Source organism: Engraulis encrasicolus, chromosome 6 (genome assembly GCF_034702125.1).
Source record: "Engraulis encrasicolus isolate BLACKSEA-1 chromosome 6, IST_EnEncr_1.0, whole genome shotgun sequence".
Classification (NCBI taxonomy): domain Eukaryota; kingdom Metazoa; phylum Chordata; class Actinopteri; order Clupeiformes; family Engraulidae; genus Engraulis; species Engraulis encrasicolus.
Genome location: NC_085862.1, coordinates 35,320,869 through 35,340,365, shown reverse-complemented (window position 1 = coordinate 35,340,365; position 19,497 = coordinate 35,320,869). Strand labels below are relative to the sequence as shown.

Below are 19,497 nucleotides of genomic sequence, written 5' to 3'. Positions count from 1 at the left end.
ATGTTAAATTGTGGTAGAGAGCTATACAATTCAGTCAGATCCTGTCTTTCTCTAGTGACATCAATTGTGGTCCATGATAGGCCTACCTGGTCCAAGATAGGCTATCACTTTATTACAAAACTGCCAGACTCTATTTTGCTTGGGGTTGCTGAACAATAATAACAGTAAAAGTTTTTTTTCTCTGATGGAGAAGTTGAAAATACTCATAATCCCTGTACTTCATTGGCCAGATACTAATTTGAAGGCTGGTTTCCGCCAGGCCCCTCCCATGTAAAGGAGCACATAGTAGTCCTCAGTGAATGACAATGCCAGAAGCAGGGATGAAATATTTAGTCTGGTTTCCCGCAGCTTCAACGCCGATGAGCAGCAGTCGAAGAACTTTAATCTAACTGAATGGATTGGCATGGGGGAAAGCGGATCTTTCAACTTGGCTAAGCGGAAGCTTTGGAACTGGATCTCTTTAATGATGGTTTTACTTGCATTGCTGTTCCAACCAGGTAAGTCAATGCTATCAGTCATTCCAGGCGCTTGCATAGAAAACACATTTCCCGCACCATGAAGTCATGGAACTTCGAGTTAGCCATGGCCCTCAGCGTGTTAGCCGACTTGGAGCATGTTGGCCAATTGCATCTTTGGGCTCATTAAGATGATGGTTGTTCAATAGAAAAGCTGAAAACGACCCCCGTAAACTCGCCTCTCATTAATGTTTGTGCTTTTCGCTTTGCACTCATCCCCCATTTTCTTAAAACCATGCATGTTAGCAAGCTAACGCCTCTGCTGTGTCGTTTTGGTACCTTGGCTGCATCATCCTATGGATGATCCTAGTCACGAGCTAGCTAGCAAATGGAGCGACATTCGCCCTGCTAGGGAATTTCAAGCTAGCCAGCTAAGTTTACCGTTACTACGTATTCGGTAAAAAGTTATTACCACTTACTAGAACACAAGTTTTCCCATCGCAGGGTTAGACCTCTAAACATACTCACATTTTAATGCGGAAGCCTTCGTTTTAGTTGCGCAGTAAAGTAAGCAAAAGTGTCTGGGCAGCTTGCTAATGTAAACTTGGTTTGTAAACTTTTATTGTTTCTGCGTTGCGTTGAATGCTTTGTAACAAAGCTTTGTGAACTAATGACTGACTTGCATATGATGTGCTGGGAGGGGTGGCTGGAGGGGGGTGGATGCATTTGTATGTGTGTTTTCTGTCTGTTTGTGTCTGTCTGTCTGTCTGTCTGTCTGTCCCTCTGTCCGTCTGTCTTTTACCCTGTGAGACCAAAGACAATTTTCATGCTTGCATGATAATAAAGTATAATCTAATCAAAGAGTTTCTAACAAGCCATGATAACGACCAGTTTTCACGAAATGTGTATTGACGCATTGCTGACTTAAATAACTTGGTAGACAAACACGCAGGACTTGCAAGCTGTCCCATTGTTTTCCATCCGGAATGTTTCTCGCGTATGGAAAATGGAACGATTCGTTGTAGCAGAGACGCGCAGCCTGACGCACTATAAATTAATGTGCGAACATGGGAGGCTGTTCCCTAACCATGGTTGTACAAGTTTAGTCGTAATTGGTGTTCTAGTTGTGCTTCTTTAGTGTATGACATGCAGTTGATATTAACGAATGAGTCTCAAAAAGTGTTTCTTACACAAACTTATGCGGAAGTTTCCATTGTTGTTTGTTTACATTATTGTTGTAGGAGAAAATTCGGCTCATTGCATGCCCCGTATCAATAGAGTGCTTGTTTCACTGCTGACAGATTTATATCTAAACTATCCATTCAACCTCGAGTAATTGTGAAGGAAACTATCAGTTAACTGCTTAAGGCGATCCAAACAGTTACTTTTCTATATGTGTCCATGTTATCAGCCCTGCTGAGACCAAGTATTTCTAAAGAAAGACGTGAATCCTACTTTCCAAACTGTCTTGTCAGGCCAACCTAAAGATTTGTGAAGGTAAAACTTAATATGGCCCGACTTCATGATGTTTTCATGGAAATTAGGGTTCTCTTTCCTGGCAGTAGAGGGCAATAAATTACTCTGACCACAAAACTGTCTTGAGAATTAAGTTTAACTTTAAGTGTTCATGGCTGTACTCTGTTTTAGGCCTATCATGTTATTCTTCGAACAAGAAAGAGTTAAAGAACCCCACAATTTACCATTCGTAGATGTCAAATATTGTTAAACCCCCCTATCCACTTATTTCAAACCACTATGTTTCACAATAGGCATGCTATTATACATAACTGTCACTACACATGTAATACCCCTAGCCCGCCTATTAGGAATCCTGGTGCTTTAAAATAAGGTAGCAAGGGAAGTTAACATATAGATCCATGGTGTATGCAAGCACTATGCATTTCAGTGCAGCACAGCAGCAGGATATCCCGTGATTAGCCTATCACATAAATGGTTCTGGCATCTGCCAAGGCGAGAATCCGGCACTAGCATGCTGTGAGAGCCTCCAGTGGCTGTGTCTGGATTACACAAAGTGACCAGAATTAGCCCTGACGAAGAACACCCAACAGTTGTATTATGCAAATCCAGATACCAGGCCTTGTCATTCTCTCATCAGTGCAGTATTAGGTGTGGCCCCGACTTTTACTGTTGGGCTAGTGTTTGATTTGGCATGGTGTAGGATAATGTGGTAAGCTTACTATACTGAAAGTATCTCCATTTTTCATGCACAGCGAGATATTAAATGGCTGTCAAACAACTGTTCTATTAAACTTCTCAGTTTGGTGTATTAGTAGTCTAGTGCTGCCTTTGTGTTGGAAGGTATTTCATTCACAATTTCATAATTTCATCAATCCGTCCTTCAAGGTTTCTCCTAAATTGAAGTGATTAGCGTTCACATTTATTGTTGTAATGAGGATTGAACATCCAACATCATCAGGTCCAATTGTGACCTTGGCCCAACACGCTAGCATCAACAGTGGGCACACACACTACTGTTTGATTGCTACTCGCAAGCTACTGCGAGTTCTCAGAAAACTGTGCAAATGAAGCGACTATGACACACTCTCCCAACTCTGTTTAAAATGCAATTTTCTCTAATGACATGCTGTCATTTGTTTCAACCACAGTGCGTCATCTGTTCTGCACTGATTAAGCTACGTGTGACTAAAGAAGTTTAAGTTTTAAATGTTTGTTTTTCCTCTTGGTCACAGGTGGTGTTAATGACACAAGGCTATTTTAAAACATTTATGATGACTCATTGAGGGAAAGGTTTTGGTGTGTTCACTTCTCACGGCTGCAATGCAAAGTTAAGACTTGACAGCTAAACTTCTTTAGACCGCTTCGTAGGATTCCTCACACCAGACCTGGATACTTCCATACAACTAAGAATCAGCAGCAACATTTTTCACAGTGTTTGTTCTTGTTTCTTTCTATACTCCAGACGTGGCCTCTGCTATGCATAAGGTGAATACAAAAGCAGTGGAAAACATGTCTGGTTGCCATAGGTAGCCTTGCCTAGACTCCACAGAAGGCGCATTCGTTCTTCAAAGGCCTGGTTCTCATCGCCATGTGTGCAGTGCACTTAGAACAAGTGAAATGAAGCGTAACCTTTAACAGCAGTCAGACTCTGTCGACTTTATCAAGGGTGCAATCATACACTCACTCACCCCTATGCTGAGGTAACGCTCAGCACACAACTGCGTAGTTCTATTGTTACAGTGTTTTGTATCGTTTTCGTTTACAGATATTGGCACTGTGGTTTCATACAGGTATCAAGTGATAGTTAAATTCAATCCTGAACTATGAGGTATTGCTATTATTGGATGTTGCTGAGCCCCAGCATGAAAACACGGGCCATCTCATTTCAAAAGTGAAGTTTTTATAGTCGTGTTTTTTTATGTTGTAGGCCTATATTTGCACCTATCCATATTAATAATATTTTGTTTTTAGGCTATTTAATGTATCTTCCTTACTACTCCAAATTGCAGTAACAGGCATAGCCTTTTAAATAGTACATAGTCCCATAGTAACAAAATGCCACGTTTCGATCAACACTGAAGATGTAATAACAACATTGGTGAGGTAATAAGCCTTTTTAAAGAAAGCCTGTTTTGAATGTGAATACACAGGTCTTATGACTATATCACCAAAAATACAAAAATACCCATTTCTGTTTATGTTTACGTAGATTAACTCCTTTATTTTGCCAGAATGACTGACTGGTAGGTAGGTGACATCATGGGTTACAACACAGACACTACGTGCGGTCAGAAAAAAAAGTTTATGTTTACGTAGATGAACTCCTTTATTTTGCCAGAATGACTGACTGGTAGGTGACGTCATGGGTTACAACACAGTCACTACGTGCGGTCAGAAAAAAACCCCACTGCAGACACTTGTTTAAAAAAAAATCTCAGAAAATTAAATTCTGCGAGCCTGAATTGCTGGGCAATTCAAAAAGGGAGCTCCTGCCAACGTTTCCCCACTGTGTCCATGTAAACATGGCAGCTCAGGAGAGCAGGGAGAGCCCACGGTATCGATGGAACTGTCTTGGCTTTTTCTTTTCTGTGCAGCAAACGTTTGGAGGCAACATTTCCTCGGATCGAGGGGTTTTGTACATGTGTAGTCTCTGCGGATCGCCAGTGTAGCAAGGCAAGCTGTGGAGCAAATATTTGTGCTTGTAGTCGGTTTGTAGCTCCCAGGCACCACCATCAGCCCCTAACCCTACCCCATCCCCCCAAAAGAACCCCACAGAAGCTCAAGCTCATTTCCTGTTTTGTCAGACCTCCATTTTGAAAAGAGAGGTATAGTTCTGTATGAAAGCAGTGTAGGTCCTATACTTTGAGGGTATTGGAATACAAAATGAAACAGAGAACATATGGATAAAAGGGAAACTTGACTTGTTTGTGTGTTCAAAGAACACTTAATTCCCTAGGAGACTTCTTTGTGATGACAAATGTGTAACATCTGCCCTTTTTCCATCTTTTCCTCTTTTCCCCCTCTCTCATGCTCTCTCTCTCTCTTTTCTCTTTTCTGCTGTCTGTCTGTCCTGATGTTTGTTTCTCTTCTTCTGTCTGTCTGTCTGTCTGTCTCTCTCTTTTCCGCTGTGTCTGTCTCCTGTTGTTTTGTTTCTCTTCTTCTGACTCTCTCTCTCTCTCTCTCTCTCTCTCTCTCTCTCTCTCTCTCTCTCTCTCTCTCTCTCTCTCTCTTTTCCGCTGTCTCTGTCTCCTGTTGTTTGTTTCTCTTCTCTTCTGTCTGTCTGTCTCTCTCTCTCAGCATATTGCCAGCAGTGTCGGATCCAGCGCTGTAACTCGGAGTATGTGGCCTCGACGTCTCCCTCCGGTGGTGGGGGTCTGGGCGACGAGGGCGGGCTGGCGGCGGGCGCAGGGACAGGTGGCGGCGGCGAGGCGGCGGTGGACTACTGCACGGCCCTGCGCGCTTACACCCTCTGCACGCGCCGCACCTCGCGCGGCTGCCACGGCGACCTGACCTACCACGCCGCGCTGCTCAGCATCCGCGAGCTCTTCTCGCAGCACAACTGCTCTAGCGACGGGCCCACCTCGCCCGCCAAGGTTCCCGGCGGCGGTGGCAGCCAGCGTCCTGGAGGTGGTGGTGGTGGTGGTGCTCCCGTAGTGCCTCAGCTGTGCGACTATGAGAGCCGTGTGCTGGCTCAGGGTCCGGCGGGGCGGCATAAGAAGTACGCCCACTGCGGCCTGTTTGGCGACCCGCACCTGCGCACCTTCCGCGACGAGTTCCAGACGTGTAAAGTGGAGGGTGCCTGGCCGCTCATCGATAACCGCTACCTGTCCGTACAGGTGACCAACGTGCCCGTGGTGCAGGGCTCCAGTGCCACGGCAACTAGCAAGGTGAGCCCAGCTGAGCTGAGATACACTTCATTTATTGTATTGCATTGATTTTTTTATCAGAATCAGAGCAATTAGTTTGTGAAGGTGTGTGGAAGTTAGTCAATATCAGAGGCATGTGACTATTATCACTGGAAAGGCTACGTCATTTTGAACTATGTTGTGTTGTATTAAATTGAATTGTGTTAAATTGTATTACAGTGTTTCCCGCACAAAATATGTCAGTAACAGTGGGCTATCGTACCGTGCGACTATTGTCATTGTAAAGGCTGCGTTGTGCAGTTTGATACATGATATGCATTGCCTCTCCCCCAAAATAATTAGCCTTCTTATGTCTTTTATAAACCTTTATAAACCTTTTATAAAGCAAATACAAAATACAGTACAAAATCTTCATATTTTCAGGGGACCTAGTCAATGTGGTAGTTGTTTGTTATTATCAAGGTGGCCACCTTAGCTATGAAGTGGTAACTGATGTGTATAGAGAGTTAACATCTGCTGGAGTCAACGTCTCCCTGTAGCCTACATGTTAGAGGACTTGGCCAATAAAGCCTGATTCTGAATCCGCCACTCCTCCTCCTCCACTCCCCCACTTAATGAGAAATGCCCGGGCTGTCTTCACAGAACCGCCCTCCTGCTGTTTTACAGCACAGCGAGTAGTGTACAGCCTACTGCGTCTGGCGGTGGTGCTGGTGTTCCATTATGTTGTCACCCGTTTATGTGGCAGATTAAAATGCGTAGTGCATCTTGGTCACTCTTCTGTTTGTGTGCGTGCGCCGCGTGTGACACTTAACAGGCAAGATACTTGGCATGCAAAGTGTATACAGTCCGGTAAACATAGTTAACATGGGCTTAAATCACTGATCATGTGTTAACGTTAAAGGGAATGTGTAGTGTAAAGGGAGAAAGGAAAAGGGGGAGGACTGCTTGATGAATGAGGCTCAATTTAACATGAGTGTATCTGGCCTTTGGTCCTGCTGATGGACTACACAGTGTGAGTTTGCTGGAGAGGCCCTGTGTGACCCCCGGTCATCCATCAGTGTATCCATCCTCCTGTATTGGCCTCTGTCTACTCTCCTAGCACGGACCGTCTGTTGTTGATCAAGTGCTTGTTGAATAATGTGCATGGGGGCCAGGGACACATTTTAATTTTAAAGAGACACTGTGTGAGATTTTTAGTTGTTTACTTCCAGAATTCATGCTGCCCATTTACTAATGTTACCTTTTTCATGAATACTTACCACCACCATCAAATTCTAAGTATTCAGTATGACTGGGAAAATTGCACTTTTCATACATGAAAAGGGGGATCTTCTCCATGGTCCGCCATTCTGAATTTCCAGAAATAGCCATTTTTAGCTGCAAAAATGACTGTACTTGGGCCACACTAGAAAATATTAGTTTATTACTTCATGAAAAGATCACATTTGGCAATAGACAACACAGTTTTAATTAGCAGCATAGTTGCAGTACCTTTTTTGACCATTTCCTGCACAGTGTCCCTTTAAATGTGTTTGTGCAAGCATTTCTACTGGGTCTATGAACAGATTTCTAGTACTTTGTAGTATTTTTAAGACAAGGATACACAAATGTTTGTAAGACATATGCTGTACACATACTACAAAGAGATGCAAAGTGCAAAGTGATACACCTGCGCTGTTTTGTGTGCAGGAGATTGGAAATATGCTACTGTAATCGCAGCGACATTCAAATATTGCACAAATGTTCTCCATGAGCTATACTGTACTGGATTGGAAAGTCTCTTTATCTCTTTGTTTTTGACATTTGACTATCACGCCAGACCGCAGGTGGTGTCTCATTGCTAAATCGAAGCCAAATTGATGTCTCCGCCATTGATTGGTGCTGTTTAGTTTTTCCGTCTTTGATTTCTTCACAATGGTGTGTTGTTACTCTCCTAAGTGCTTCAACTTTATCTCAATATACCTTTTGCTATCAAAGCCAACAGTAATGCAGGTGCATTTGAGGCAAGTACATTTAGAATAGACTAGAAGAAAAGGCAGAGTAGAAATCCTCTGTCACAGATTGAAAACTTAAGAGATTTAATCCAAATGTGAATAATCAAGAACACTACACATACTGATTATTGTTTGCTTTCTTATTTGTTGAGGCAAACCTTTAGCAATACATCTGACACAAGTTTTTTGTTGTATCCCCCATCCCCACTTTTAAGATCACGGTAATCTTCAAAGGGCACAATTGCTTGTATTGTATCTCTGTATACTTTTTGCTCTCTCTGACACACTCTCTTCCTTCTCCATCTTAGATCATGGTGATCAACAAGACCTATCAAGGGCTTTTAGTGTACACCAGGGCTATTCAAATGGCGGCCCTGGGGCCAGATGCGGCCCTTGGACAGCAAGGTTCTGGCCCCCCACAAGCCCCTTCAAATACAGAATCGTTTTTTGGAATTTGGAGATAAAAGTATGGGCTCCGTTATCATGCTGAAACGGGACACAGGATGTTAAAATGCAGAAAATTACATCTAAGAAATGCAAAATTTTCTGGGGGAGGACCCCCAGAGCCTCCACTTCAATGAAGTCTCCCATATTTTTTTCATTGACAGTCGGCAATCATAATACATACTTATAGTTCGACCCCTTTACAGGGAGGAATTTGAAAAAATGGCCCTTGTTGAAATATAATTGAAAACCCCTGGTGTACACTGACTCAGTATACTTTTTGCTATTTCTTTCGACTTTCCCCTCTTTAGATCACCATGACCGTCAAGGCCCACAGTGGCTGTTAATGTTTATCTACCGTCACAGTGGAATTTTCTTTTCTGATTGGCTGATGGGGTGACCATTGATTCCGTGGAATCGGTCAAGCATCTAACTTAGACACGTACCTGTATAATCTTCGTTGAATGTATATATTCATGCAGTACACATTTTACTATGTCTGACGGCCACTCTTCCTTCTTCTTCCAGATCACGGTGATCTTCAAGGCGTACGAGGGCTGCACGGAGCAGAAGGTCTACCAGGCCACCACGGAGGACCTGCCCTCTGCCTTCCAGGACGGCACGCGCGGCAGCGGACGCGTGGGCTCCGGGGGTGGCGGCGGCGGCGGCAGCGGTGCAGAGACTGCGGCGAGCTCCAGCCTGTGGATCTCGGAGCAGAGCGGCGGTCCTGGCGGCCGGCTGGTGCGTCTGCAGGCGCGCCACATCGGCACGTCCATCATCGTGCGGCGCGTGGGCCGCTACCTGACCTTCGCCATCCGCATGCCCGAGGACGCGCTGGAGCCGGCCGAGGAGAGCGAGAGCGGCGGCCTGCAGCTGTGCCTGCGCGGCTGCCCCCGCAACGAGCTCATCCAGGAGCACACGCTGCACCACCCCAACCCCAACGTGCCTGCCCACGCCGGCCTGCCCACGCCCCCACCGCCACACCAGGCCTACAGCGTGGAGCGCGCCACCACCAAGTGCCGCGAGACCCTCCAGGTAGAGGACGTCTACTTCCAGTCGTGCGTCTTCGACCTGCTCACCACCGGGGACCCTGAGTTCAGCATGGCGGCCTTCGGGGCGCTGGAGGACCTCAAGGCTCTGCCGCCCAGCAGGCTGAAGCAGACGCCACCCTGGACGCCCACCGATGACAACAACAACAACAAAGTGCCTGATGGCAGGGGGAGCAAAGTGGACTCTGGGGTGGGGAACTCGGCCCGGGAAAGCCAGGCCACCACCACACACACCGTCCTGTTGGTGACTCTGATAGTAGCTCTGATGCTGGTGTGAAATGGACAGGAGGATTGAGAAGGAGGAGGAGGAGGAGGAGAGAGAGAGGACATGGACAATGACGACAAGGAGATGACAGCTTGAGGATGGATCACTTTTGGGAGATTGAACCAGATTCTTCTGCTCGGTTCCGGTCTGGTCTGGTTTGGGGTTGGGTTTTGACTTTTATTAGGATTGCTCTGTGAGCTGCCCACCGCAGCTGCTGACCCGACCCAGGAGGAGAGCGGTTCGGGGACAGGAAGACACTAACGCTTTTTTTTTTTACTAAGTTCCTGAAGCACATGGACTGCATTTCAGTTCCTTATACCCCCTCTGCCAACTTTCCCCTGTGTGGTACGTAAACACTTAGACAAAAAAACAAACATATATAAATATATATATTATCAAAAAGCAGAACACACCATCCTGATGACTGTGAACGCTAACCATTGCATGGGTTTCCTTTGGATTTTTAAAGGCAGCTAATGTGGAACACTTTTAAAAGGTGTGTTGATCCGAAGCCAACACGGGCAGATGGCGGAACACGTAAACACAAAACGGTACTCTTTTGGCAACACAGTGCCCTTCCATCAAACAGCTGTGGTCCAAGCACACCATTGCAAAATAATACTGCAGATCGTTACTTTCTCTTCCATTCTGACGGGTCCAAGCAGCTGGTTCCTAGTGTGTGCGTACGTTTGGTGTTTTGTACGATTGTATGGCACTTACTTGCAGGTTAACACTCTGAGCCCACACGGTGAAAAAGAAATTAGGCATTGTGAGTCTGACGGTTTGATGTTTTGACGGGATCCCAACAACTGTTAGGAAATGCTACCTATGATCACATGTTCTGACGTTGGTGATGCTGGTACTTTGGAAATATCTGTCTCGTCAAGTTTACAACAGTAACAGTTACTGTTTTACGAAAAAGAACGCAAAAGAATTACACTCCCTCTTCAAGCTGCTCTGCTTCCTTTCATTGTTTTAATAAAGAAACAAATTCTTTATATAATAATATATTGAAAGAGTGTATATATGTGTTTATAATGTGTACATTTGCCTGTGTATAGATGATTTAACTGTGATGTGTGTTACATACGATGTGATCTAGTACTTTTTTTTAATCCGTATTATAAGTGGACTAATGTTTTACATTGTAACCCCTTCCATATTAAAAGTGTTGGGCACACTGACTTTATGGTTGTTTTTTTTCTTTATACTGTTGAGAGAATTAAGGACTCATTTTTTCCCTTTAGGCTACACTATTTAATTCCAGCTGTCATAATAGTGATCAAACATTTTTCCTGTCTTTTGGGAGCTCCAGGGTGGTATGAGACTTGACATTTCGGGAAAATGCATTGTTAACAGATCCCACTGTAAGTCCAATTCTCACCATTGAAAATAATTGAAAATAATTTATCAATAAGGCTTTTACACAGATCTCAACATGAAAGTACCGGTAGTCATGACAATGCCCACTAAGTACACAATCATGATATAGGTTTCAGTTTGTAATGCATAACCTTTTTTGTACACAAATGTGCAAATGTATTCAGCACAACCCTATGGAAAGCATGCCATTTACTGCCTCTTTTTGACGAACTTCACCAACACGAAATTAAAAAAAAGACAATGCTTTGTTAAGGAAGGTCTATTGAGTAAATTCCAGGTAGTGGAATTTTCAGAAAAAAATGGATTAAACTACTCAAATATTAACTCTATGGTCCATATACAAAAAAGGTATGAGATCTGTAAACAAAGGTAAATCTATTATGACACTCTACAGCAGAAAAACCCGTAGATTTACCAATACACAAACCAAACAAATACATTAGTTTTGAGCTATTACATCCCAAATGTCTAAGTGCTGTAGTCAAGTCAAGTCAAGTAGGTTTTATTGTCAATTTCTTTACATGCACTGGTCATACAAAGAATTTGAAATTACATTTCTTGCTTTCCCATACAGACATAGACTAATCTAGGTAAGGACATAGACAGTATAGACATAGACAGTACTTATACATGGACTTAAGACAGTATGGACATAGACAGTGCTCATACAGACATTTAAAGTGCAAGACTGGACAACAGAAGACTTGTAGAGGACATACATTAAGAGGTATTTGTTGTGCCGCCGGAGAATTCCTAGTTCTTCCAGAGTCTTCATTGGTAGGCCTAGGCCTACATCCAATACATTGCTTAAGTTGTCCATTCTTATCTGCAACAGCTGTTGCCGACTGTACGTGCGTTCCGACATATTTTCCGACGATAGACATTTCGAAAGACACATTTTAACACAAATAAACACTGAAAGTTGGGAAAGCAAGGGGCTGCTGCAACCTACGTGCGCCGCCGCCGGAATTGTATTGTGTAGGCCTATGTGAGTGTGTTTGGATATCTCATTTAAAAAATGTGACTGTGTAAATAAATATTTTTTCTAAAGTCCTCCAGACAAGCATCTGGAGCGCAGTTGAAGCCAGTTAGCCTTGAAACGACCTAGGGTTCATGCAGCATGACGCAGGAGGGGAGCGTGTGGTGGCCCATAATCAAATGTCCGTCTAGGAGAGATGACTACACAGTGCCATATCATCACACATGGTAACCTTGCCTGACCTTGACATTTTCATGAGGGACAAATTCTGTGTCTGTGACATCCAGGGCAGGGGTCCACTAGCCAACTTTCCCCTGTGTGGTACGTAAACACTTAGACAAAAAAACAAACATATATAAATATATATATTATCAAAAAGCAGAACACACCATCCTGATGACTGTGAATGCTAACCATTGCATGGGTTTCCTTTGGATTTTTAAAGGCAGCTAATGTGGAACACTTTTAAAAGGTGTGTTGATCCGAAGCCAACACGGGCAGATGGCGGAACACGTAAACACAAAACGGTACTCTTTTGGCAACACAGTGCCCTTCCATCAAACAGCTGTGGTCCAAGCACACCATTGCAAAATAATACTGCAGACCGTTACTTTCTCTTCCATTCTGACGGCTCCAAGCAGCTGGTTCCTAGTGTGTGCGTACGTTTGGTGTTTTCTACGATTGTATGGCACTTACTTGCAGGTTAACACTCTGAGCCCACACGGTGAAAAAGAAATTAGGCATTGTGAGTCTGACGGTTTGATGTTTTGACGGGATCCCAACAACTGTTAGGAAATGCTACCTATGATCACATGTTCTGACGTTGGTGATGCTGGTACTTTGGAAATATCTGTCTCGTCAAGTTTACAACAGTAACAGTTACTGTTTTACGAAAAAGAACGCAAAAGAATTACACTCCCTCTTCAAGCTGCTCTGCTTCCTTTCATTGTTTTAATAAAGAAACAAATTCTTTATATAATAATATATTGAAAGAGTGTATATATATGTTTATAATGTGTACATTTGCCTGTGTATAGATGATTTAACTGTGATGTGTGTTACATACGATGTGATCTAGTACTTTTTTTTAATCCGTATTATAAGTGGACTAATGTTTTACATTGTAACCCCTTCCATATTAAAAGTGTTGGGCACACTGACTTTATGGTTGTTTTTTTTCTTTATACTGTTGAGAGAATTAAGGACTCATGTTTTCCCTTTACACTATTTAATTCCAGCTGTCATAATAGTGATCAAACATTTTTCCTGTCTTTTGGGAGCTCCAGGGTGGTATGAGACTTGACATTTCAGGAAAATGCATTGTTAACAGATCCCACTGTAAGTCCAATTCTCTCCATTGAAATTCATTGAAAATAATTGATCAATAAGGCTTTTACACAGATCTCAACATGAAAGTAGTCATGACAATGCCCACTAAGTACACAATCATGATATAGGTTTCAGTTTCAGTTTCAGTTTCAGTAATGCATAACCTTTTTTGTACACAAATGTGCAAATGTATTCAGCACAACCCTATGGAAAACATGCCATTTACTGCCTCTTTTTGACCAACTTCACCAACACGAAATTTAAAAAAAAAAGACAATGCTTTGTTAAGGGAGGTCTATTGAGTAAATTCCAGGTAGTGGAATTTTCAGAAAAAAATGGATTAAACTACTCAAATATTAACTCTATGGTCCATATACAAAAAAGGTGTGAGATCTGTAAACAAAGGTAAATCTATTATGACACTCTACAGCAGAAAACCCCGTAGATTTACCAATACACAAACCAAACAAATACATTAGTTTTGAGCTATTACATCCCAAATGTCTAAGTGCTGTAGTCAAGTCAAGTAGGTTTTATTGTCAATTTCTTTACATGCACTGGTCATACAAAGAATTTGAAATTACATTTCTTGCTTTCCCATACAGACATAGACTAATCTAGGTAAGGACATAGACAGTATAGACATAGACAGTACTTATACATGGACTTAAGACAGTATGGACATAGACAGTGCTCATACAGACATTTATTGTGCAAGACTGGACAACAGAAGACTTGTAGAGGACATACATTAAGAGGTATTTGTTGTGCCGCCGGAGAATTCCTAGTTCTTCCAGAGTCTTCATTGGTAGGCCTAGGCCTACATCCAATACATTGCTTAAGTTGTCCATTCTTATCTGCAACAGCTGTTGCCGACTGTACGTGCGTTCCGACATATTTTCCGACGATAGACATTTCGAAAGACACATTTTAACACAAATAAACACTGAAAGTTGGGAAAGCAAGGGGCTGCTGCAACCTACGTGCGCCGCCGCCGGAATTGTATTGTGTAGGCCTATGTGAGTGTGTTTGGATATCTCATTTAAAAAATGTGACTGTGTAAATAAATATTTTTTCTAAAGTCCTCCAGACAAGCATCTGGAGCGCAGTTGAAGCCAGTTAGCCTTGAAACGACCTAGGGTTCATGCAGCATGACGCAGGAGGGGAGCGTGTGGTGGCCCATAATCAAATGTCCGTCTAGGAGAGATGACTACACAGTGCCATATCATCACACATGGTAACCTTGCCTGACCTTGACATTTTCATGAGGGACAAATTCTGTGTCTGTGACATCCAGGGCAGGGGTCCACTAGCAAACCTACGGTATAGCCACTGGCTTGATAGCCTATGTGAAATGGACTGAAATCGCTTAATCTATCCCTTCAGCATTGCCATTGTGTGTTTCCATTTTTGGGGGTGCCCCGATGGAATGTAAACTGTAAATTAAATTATTACAAGCATTCTAATGTTATCATAGACAAAAATAGTCTTATTACCTTTGCCCTGTGTTACATCCCTATGTAGTCACTACATAGGCCCTAGTTCATATTCCCCTGACATGCAGTATGGGCCACACACAGTACCGCTCTATATCCTATATTTCCGCTTCTAATGTCATTGGTACAGTAAATGTGGTTAACTGACCTGAAACCCCGGGGGGTATGTAAGTGTGTGGTTTGGTTGCAAACACAGAGGGTTGTTAACCCGATGTTAGTGGTAAACCTCCTAAAAGAGGGGGCCCCGAGGCCCTGTTTTGATGTGCGAATGACTCCGTAGGTCTGCTCTATCAGGAGGTTTACCACTGTACCCACTACGGTTTGTCACTGCTAACCCACGGAATGCTCCCTTGGTGTGGCCGACAATCGGCCCATGAGGTTTTTACTGCCCTCCATTAAAGGAGGCAGAATGACATGAAGTGCACCAGTCTGCCCAGCAGGTGGCAGTGTGACGTCTGACTGAATAATTGCTTCCATGACATGCTCATCACTCAACAATGACTGGCGGAGTAGCACAGCTGCAACATAGAACTAAAAACATTACTGTGTTTACCAACCTGGACCATATGATTATTGTACATTGTACATTATTTTTTTCTCCATTTAAATTGGCCAAAGTAGGCACAAAGAAAGGGCAATGTAAAAAAAAAGCTTTTCAAAGTTGACAGGCCAGGGAAGATTATTCTTATCTAATGATAAAATGATAAAATAAAAATGTGATTTCCTTTCAGGAGAAGTTTTCTGAAATCTGCAACTGTATGTTCTGATACCTCTGTCTATGTGCGTCACAACAACATATCCTACTCGTGCCGTAGGGGAAAAAATCTAAATTGCCTGTGAGTGGCTCACTTTGCCACCTCTCATAAACAAGGACAATTATTTTGCTAATGATTTAAAGAGGGGCTCATGAATGATTGATATTCACCAAGGAGGAATTAATTTAATATTAATAGAGCATTTGGCAAGATAAATCGGCTGTGCCGACGCTGCCCTCTCCTTGATGTTTAGTAGTTAGATTGATGGCTGTCTTCATGCCTGTCCTTGATCCCACCAGCCTGCTTACTGCCCAGGAAAAGAAACATTACAGTTGCTTAGAATTAGTTAATTATTCTTATTATATAAAGCTAAACACACTTTCTTGGTTTATTTTGAATTTTATCTTGTAGTCAGTTTTCAAACATCTTCAAAAAGGCCATTTGGCACAAATAACAAATAGGCCTATTTTTCTTGAACCTTTCTGTATTGCACAGTATACATTTTTACATTTTTACAATTCACTGTCTTTCAGAATTCTTGTTTATCATACTATTTTCATTTTTATACTAACCACACTTAGTACAAGTTAGTTCCTAGAGTAATGCACAGTAACATCTTGACCAGTGCTGGGACCAAGATGAACCCAGTTCCCACTGCTACTCTCTCAACGACCGTACAGGGAAATTGATCTTGTTTTTCATTAAAAATGTACCGCTTGAAATATTCAGCACGCTGTGCTGTGCTGTGCTGTGGGGCATTGTTAAAGATAGATAATAGGACTTGGTGTCCTATTGCAATGATGGGATGGGAGCACAGCAGAGATGTAGTCAAGCGCTGTCCTTTATGTATAACAAATAAGACCAAAGGATATGGTGCTTATTGGCTGTGGGGGAGTGCCCAGTTGGCTCATCATAAAGACTATAAGAACCAGCTTTATTTATGGCATGGGGAATGTATCAGGATTGACCCCAAGTGCTTTACAAATATATACGTATGAATAAAAAAACCTTCATAACCAACACTAACCATAACCAACAAAAAAATCCCTTTATCGAGTCCACTTTGTACCGAGAAAGATGGTCATCCAGAGATACTGTGGTGAGGGAATTCTCTATTGTCAGTCCTGTGAGGCCCCCCTTCATAGTAACCTATAGGAACCCAGCATAGGTAGGTAGGGCTATTTCAACACCACTAAATGGTCCCGGGCACTCTTGCCAAATTGCCAGCTTTCTCACCTCTCTCACAGCCAGGCAGCATGTGACAGGTGTGGAGGTGCTGAAATAGCTGCATCGTTATGGCAGCATCCATGTGGCTGCTCAACACTGGTGCTGAAGAGGCATCCCGTGGTGCTCACCGTTATGTGCTTTGGATAGTATAAAAAAGCACCATCCCCCGATTCAGTTATTTATGGAGCTATTGTTGATTGGTTAGCCCAATAATGCATGCCGTTCCACCATTGGAAAGGCTGTAAGTCATTGAGAAGTTAACTAGCATAATACTACACTATAACATAACACAGGGCCTTAAGTAATGCTCTACGACTGGGTCACTGCCATTCTGGTAACAGCAAATTTATATCACAGTGTCTTCATGGGTTAACCCATTGATGCCTGATGTTGCGTTACGCAACATTGGCCCTGGCGCCTGGAGCTGCATTGCGCAACATTCAGGCGCGTGAGATTTGAGACAACTTTATTGAAAGTCTTTGTTTGTTTGGGATGAATGAACACATTCTAATGAAAGATGAGGGTCTTAGCGTTTAAATGCCTTATTGCATGTTTTTATGTGCTTCAGAAGCTGAGATATTTAGGTTTTTATAGGCTGAGGGCAGCTTTTCTTAAAAAGGGCTCAGGCATTCAGCACTCTTTTTTGCAGGTGCCTTAGGCGTCAATGGGTTAAGACCTGAATAAATAAGTAAATCCTCTTCCATTCTGTTCATCTGACATCAAAATGGTCTATCAGTGTAGCTGAATGTGTGAGGAAAGGATAAAGATCTTTTTTGTGTATATCTAACTCTATGTCTCATAACCTGAGTCTCCTGCACTGCCACTGGCAAATGCTACACACAGTAAATGAGAGATTTGTGTTTAAAATTTGATGATGTCACACTGTTTATGTGACAGTGCATTAACACACTTGTATTCACTGCATGGAGTAAGTTGGATGAATCTCATGAATCCAAATGAGTGTTTGCACGTACCCTACAGTATGTGTCTGTCAAACAGCCTGATGTTGTCCCCCGAAAATAAGAACGAAGGAGTTTTAGACACGACTGACTGACTCGGCTTAAAATGCACAGGGACTTTTTGTTTGTCCTCCAGGGGAAGAGAAGACAAAACTGTGTTATGCAACTGTTTGTTTAAACAAGGAGAGATACTACCTGATGCAATAATCAGGGCAACGCTACGCTTGAGTTCCCAGCAGATTCTGGGGGTTCTGAAAAGTCTGCCGTCACCGAGCAGCCACTATATTTAAACATGATATACTCACTGAAAAATTAATGGCTACTTGCCCCCAATTAGGTGACATCCCCTTGTGGATTGACTACGCTAATCGCATGGTATTATCAGACTAAATGGTATCAGGACACTTTCTCCTGAAATACTGCAAGAGGAGAGAGAGAGGGGGCGAGAGAGGGAAAGAGGGGAAGGGAGGGAGCTGGCGAGGACACAGGATGCTGGCTGGCTGAGTGTATATATTTGTTAATGTGACAATGTCACTAAACTTTTTTACAAATGGCTCCCCCACACCCCCCAAAGCCCAGGGGAGAAAAAGAGGTAGAGGGAGAGAGAGAGGGAGAGAAAGAGAGAAAGGGGAAAAAAAACCTTGAGCGGATATTAGGCATCTGCATCATAAATCTTGGAAAGTTACAATAATTTGCAATTCACTCCCTCATCAAAGGCAATATTACCCTAATTTATTATCATCCAGCTCACAGGGCGCACTGAGGCCGTGCAGATAAGAGTTTATCAGGACGAGGATTGATTTTCATTAACTGATTGTAATAAAGATGAACTGCCGGGCTTGCACACTGACCAAGACCCACACTTTATTGTAATTGGGCCAATTTATTTCATGAGCCAGTGGTTCTACTTTTTGGTCCTCCCTCTCCCCTCTCTCCCTTCATCTCTCTCTCTCTCTCTCTCTCTCTCTCTCTCTCTCTCTCCATGCTGGACACCTCTCTTCCACCATCTCTCTTCGACACCCTTGCCATACAAACTCAACATAGCCTTTCTCAGCTATTCAGCTCACACCCACAGCACGATGCTACTATCGGTGGCTTGCTACCACATGGTAGGTATAAGACCCTGTTAAGGTAGCCTGTATGAAGACTCACAATTCATTCATGATGGTAACTGGAGTCAACATTTATAATGATAGAGCTGTTGAGTAATAACCTGACAAATGCCTTATGGCAGTCATGAGTTGCTGTTCACAGTCTATTGTCTGTATGCCATCTGTCTCATATGTTTTGGCAAATAAAGGCATGTTTGAATTGAACACTACAGTATTAAAGTGTCGCTAGGCAACAATGTGACATATGTGGATTTATGCATGAGATGATGGGGAAATAAGACCTCGACATCCAGTTTGTATTTTTATTGTAAAATTGAAAAAAAGGAGAGAAAGAGAAAAGCCCAGTAAGCATTTCCTTTTGATGCATACATATTTTTTTTTCTCAAACATAACCGATGAGTAAAGCAATAGAGTTCTCAACCAAATAAATTATATAAATAAATACATAAAATAATTTAAATAAATACATACATAACAGAATAGAAATCAATAAATACATAAATAAACAAATAAATAAATGTTTCAAATACATTATTGGCAAATAATGAAATCATTGTCATCAATATGAAATAATGTAAGCAGCAAGTATTTGAGAAATATTCAACAGGAGAAAAATGTTTGGTTTCTCAGGCGATTACAGAACACGTCATCTCTTCTGTTTTTCTTTTGTTTTTCATAAAAAAGGTACTGCTCATCACTTCAATT

At 42.6% G+C, this 19,497-nt stretch overlaps 1 protein-coding gene across 1 annotated transcript; it reads left to right on the top strand.

Moving 5' to 3' along the window:
- The first annotated feature begins 309 nt into the window (after positions 1-309).
- rgmd (RGM domain family, member D) lies at positions 310-9,926 on the top strand. Its single transcript, XM_063201390.1, has 3 exons — positions 310-497; positions 5,232-5,821; positions 8,767-9,926. Exons 1-3 carry the CDS (start codon positions 404-406, stop codon positions 9,562-9,564), a joined length of 1,482 nt encoding a protein of 493 aa, XP_063057460.1. The 5' UTR covers positions 310-403; the 3' UTR covers positions 9,565-9,926.
- The last annotated feature ends 9,571 nt before the right edge of the window (positions 9,927-19,497 follow it).

What these genes read in the sequence shown, in the direction of transcription:
- rgmd (XM_063201390.1), top strand. Translation starts at nt 404, where the DNA reads ATGGGGGAAAGCGGATCTTTCAACTTGGCTAAGCGGAAGCTTTGGAAC. An exon ending in TGCATTGCTGTTCCAACCAG is followed by an intron (nt 498 to 5,231) that starts GTAAGTCAATGC and finishes TCTCTCTCTCAG; the next exon opens with CATATTGCCAGCAGTGTCGG. An exon ending in GTGCCACGGCAACTAGCAAG is followed by an intron (nt 5,822 to 8,766) that starts GTGAGCCCAGCT and finishes TTCTTCTTCCAG; the next exon opens with ATCACGGTGATCTTCAAGGC.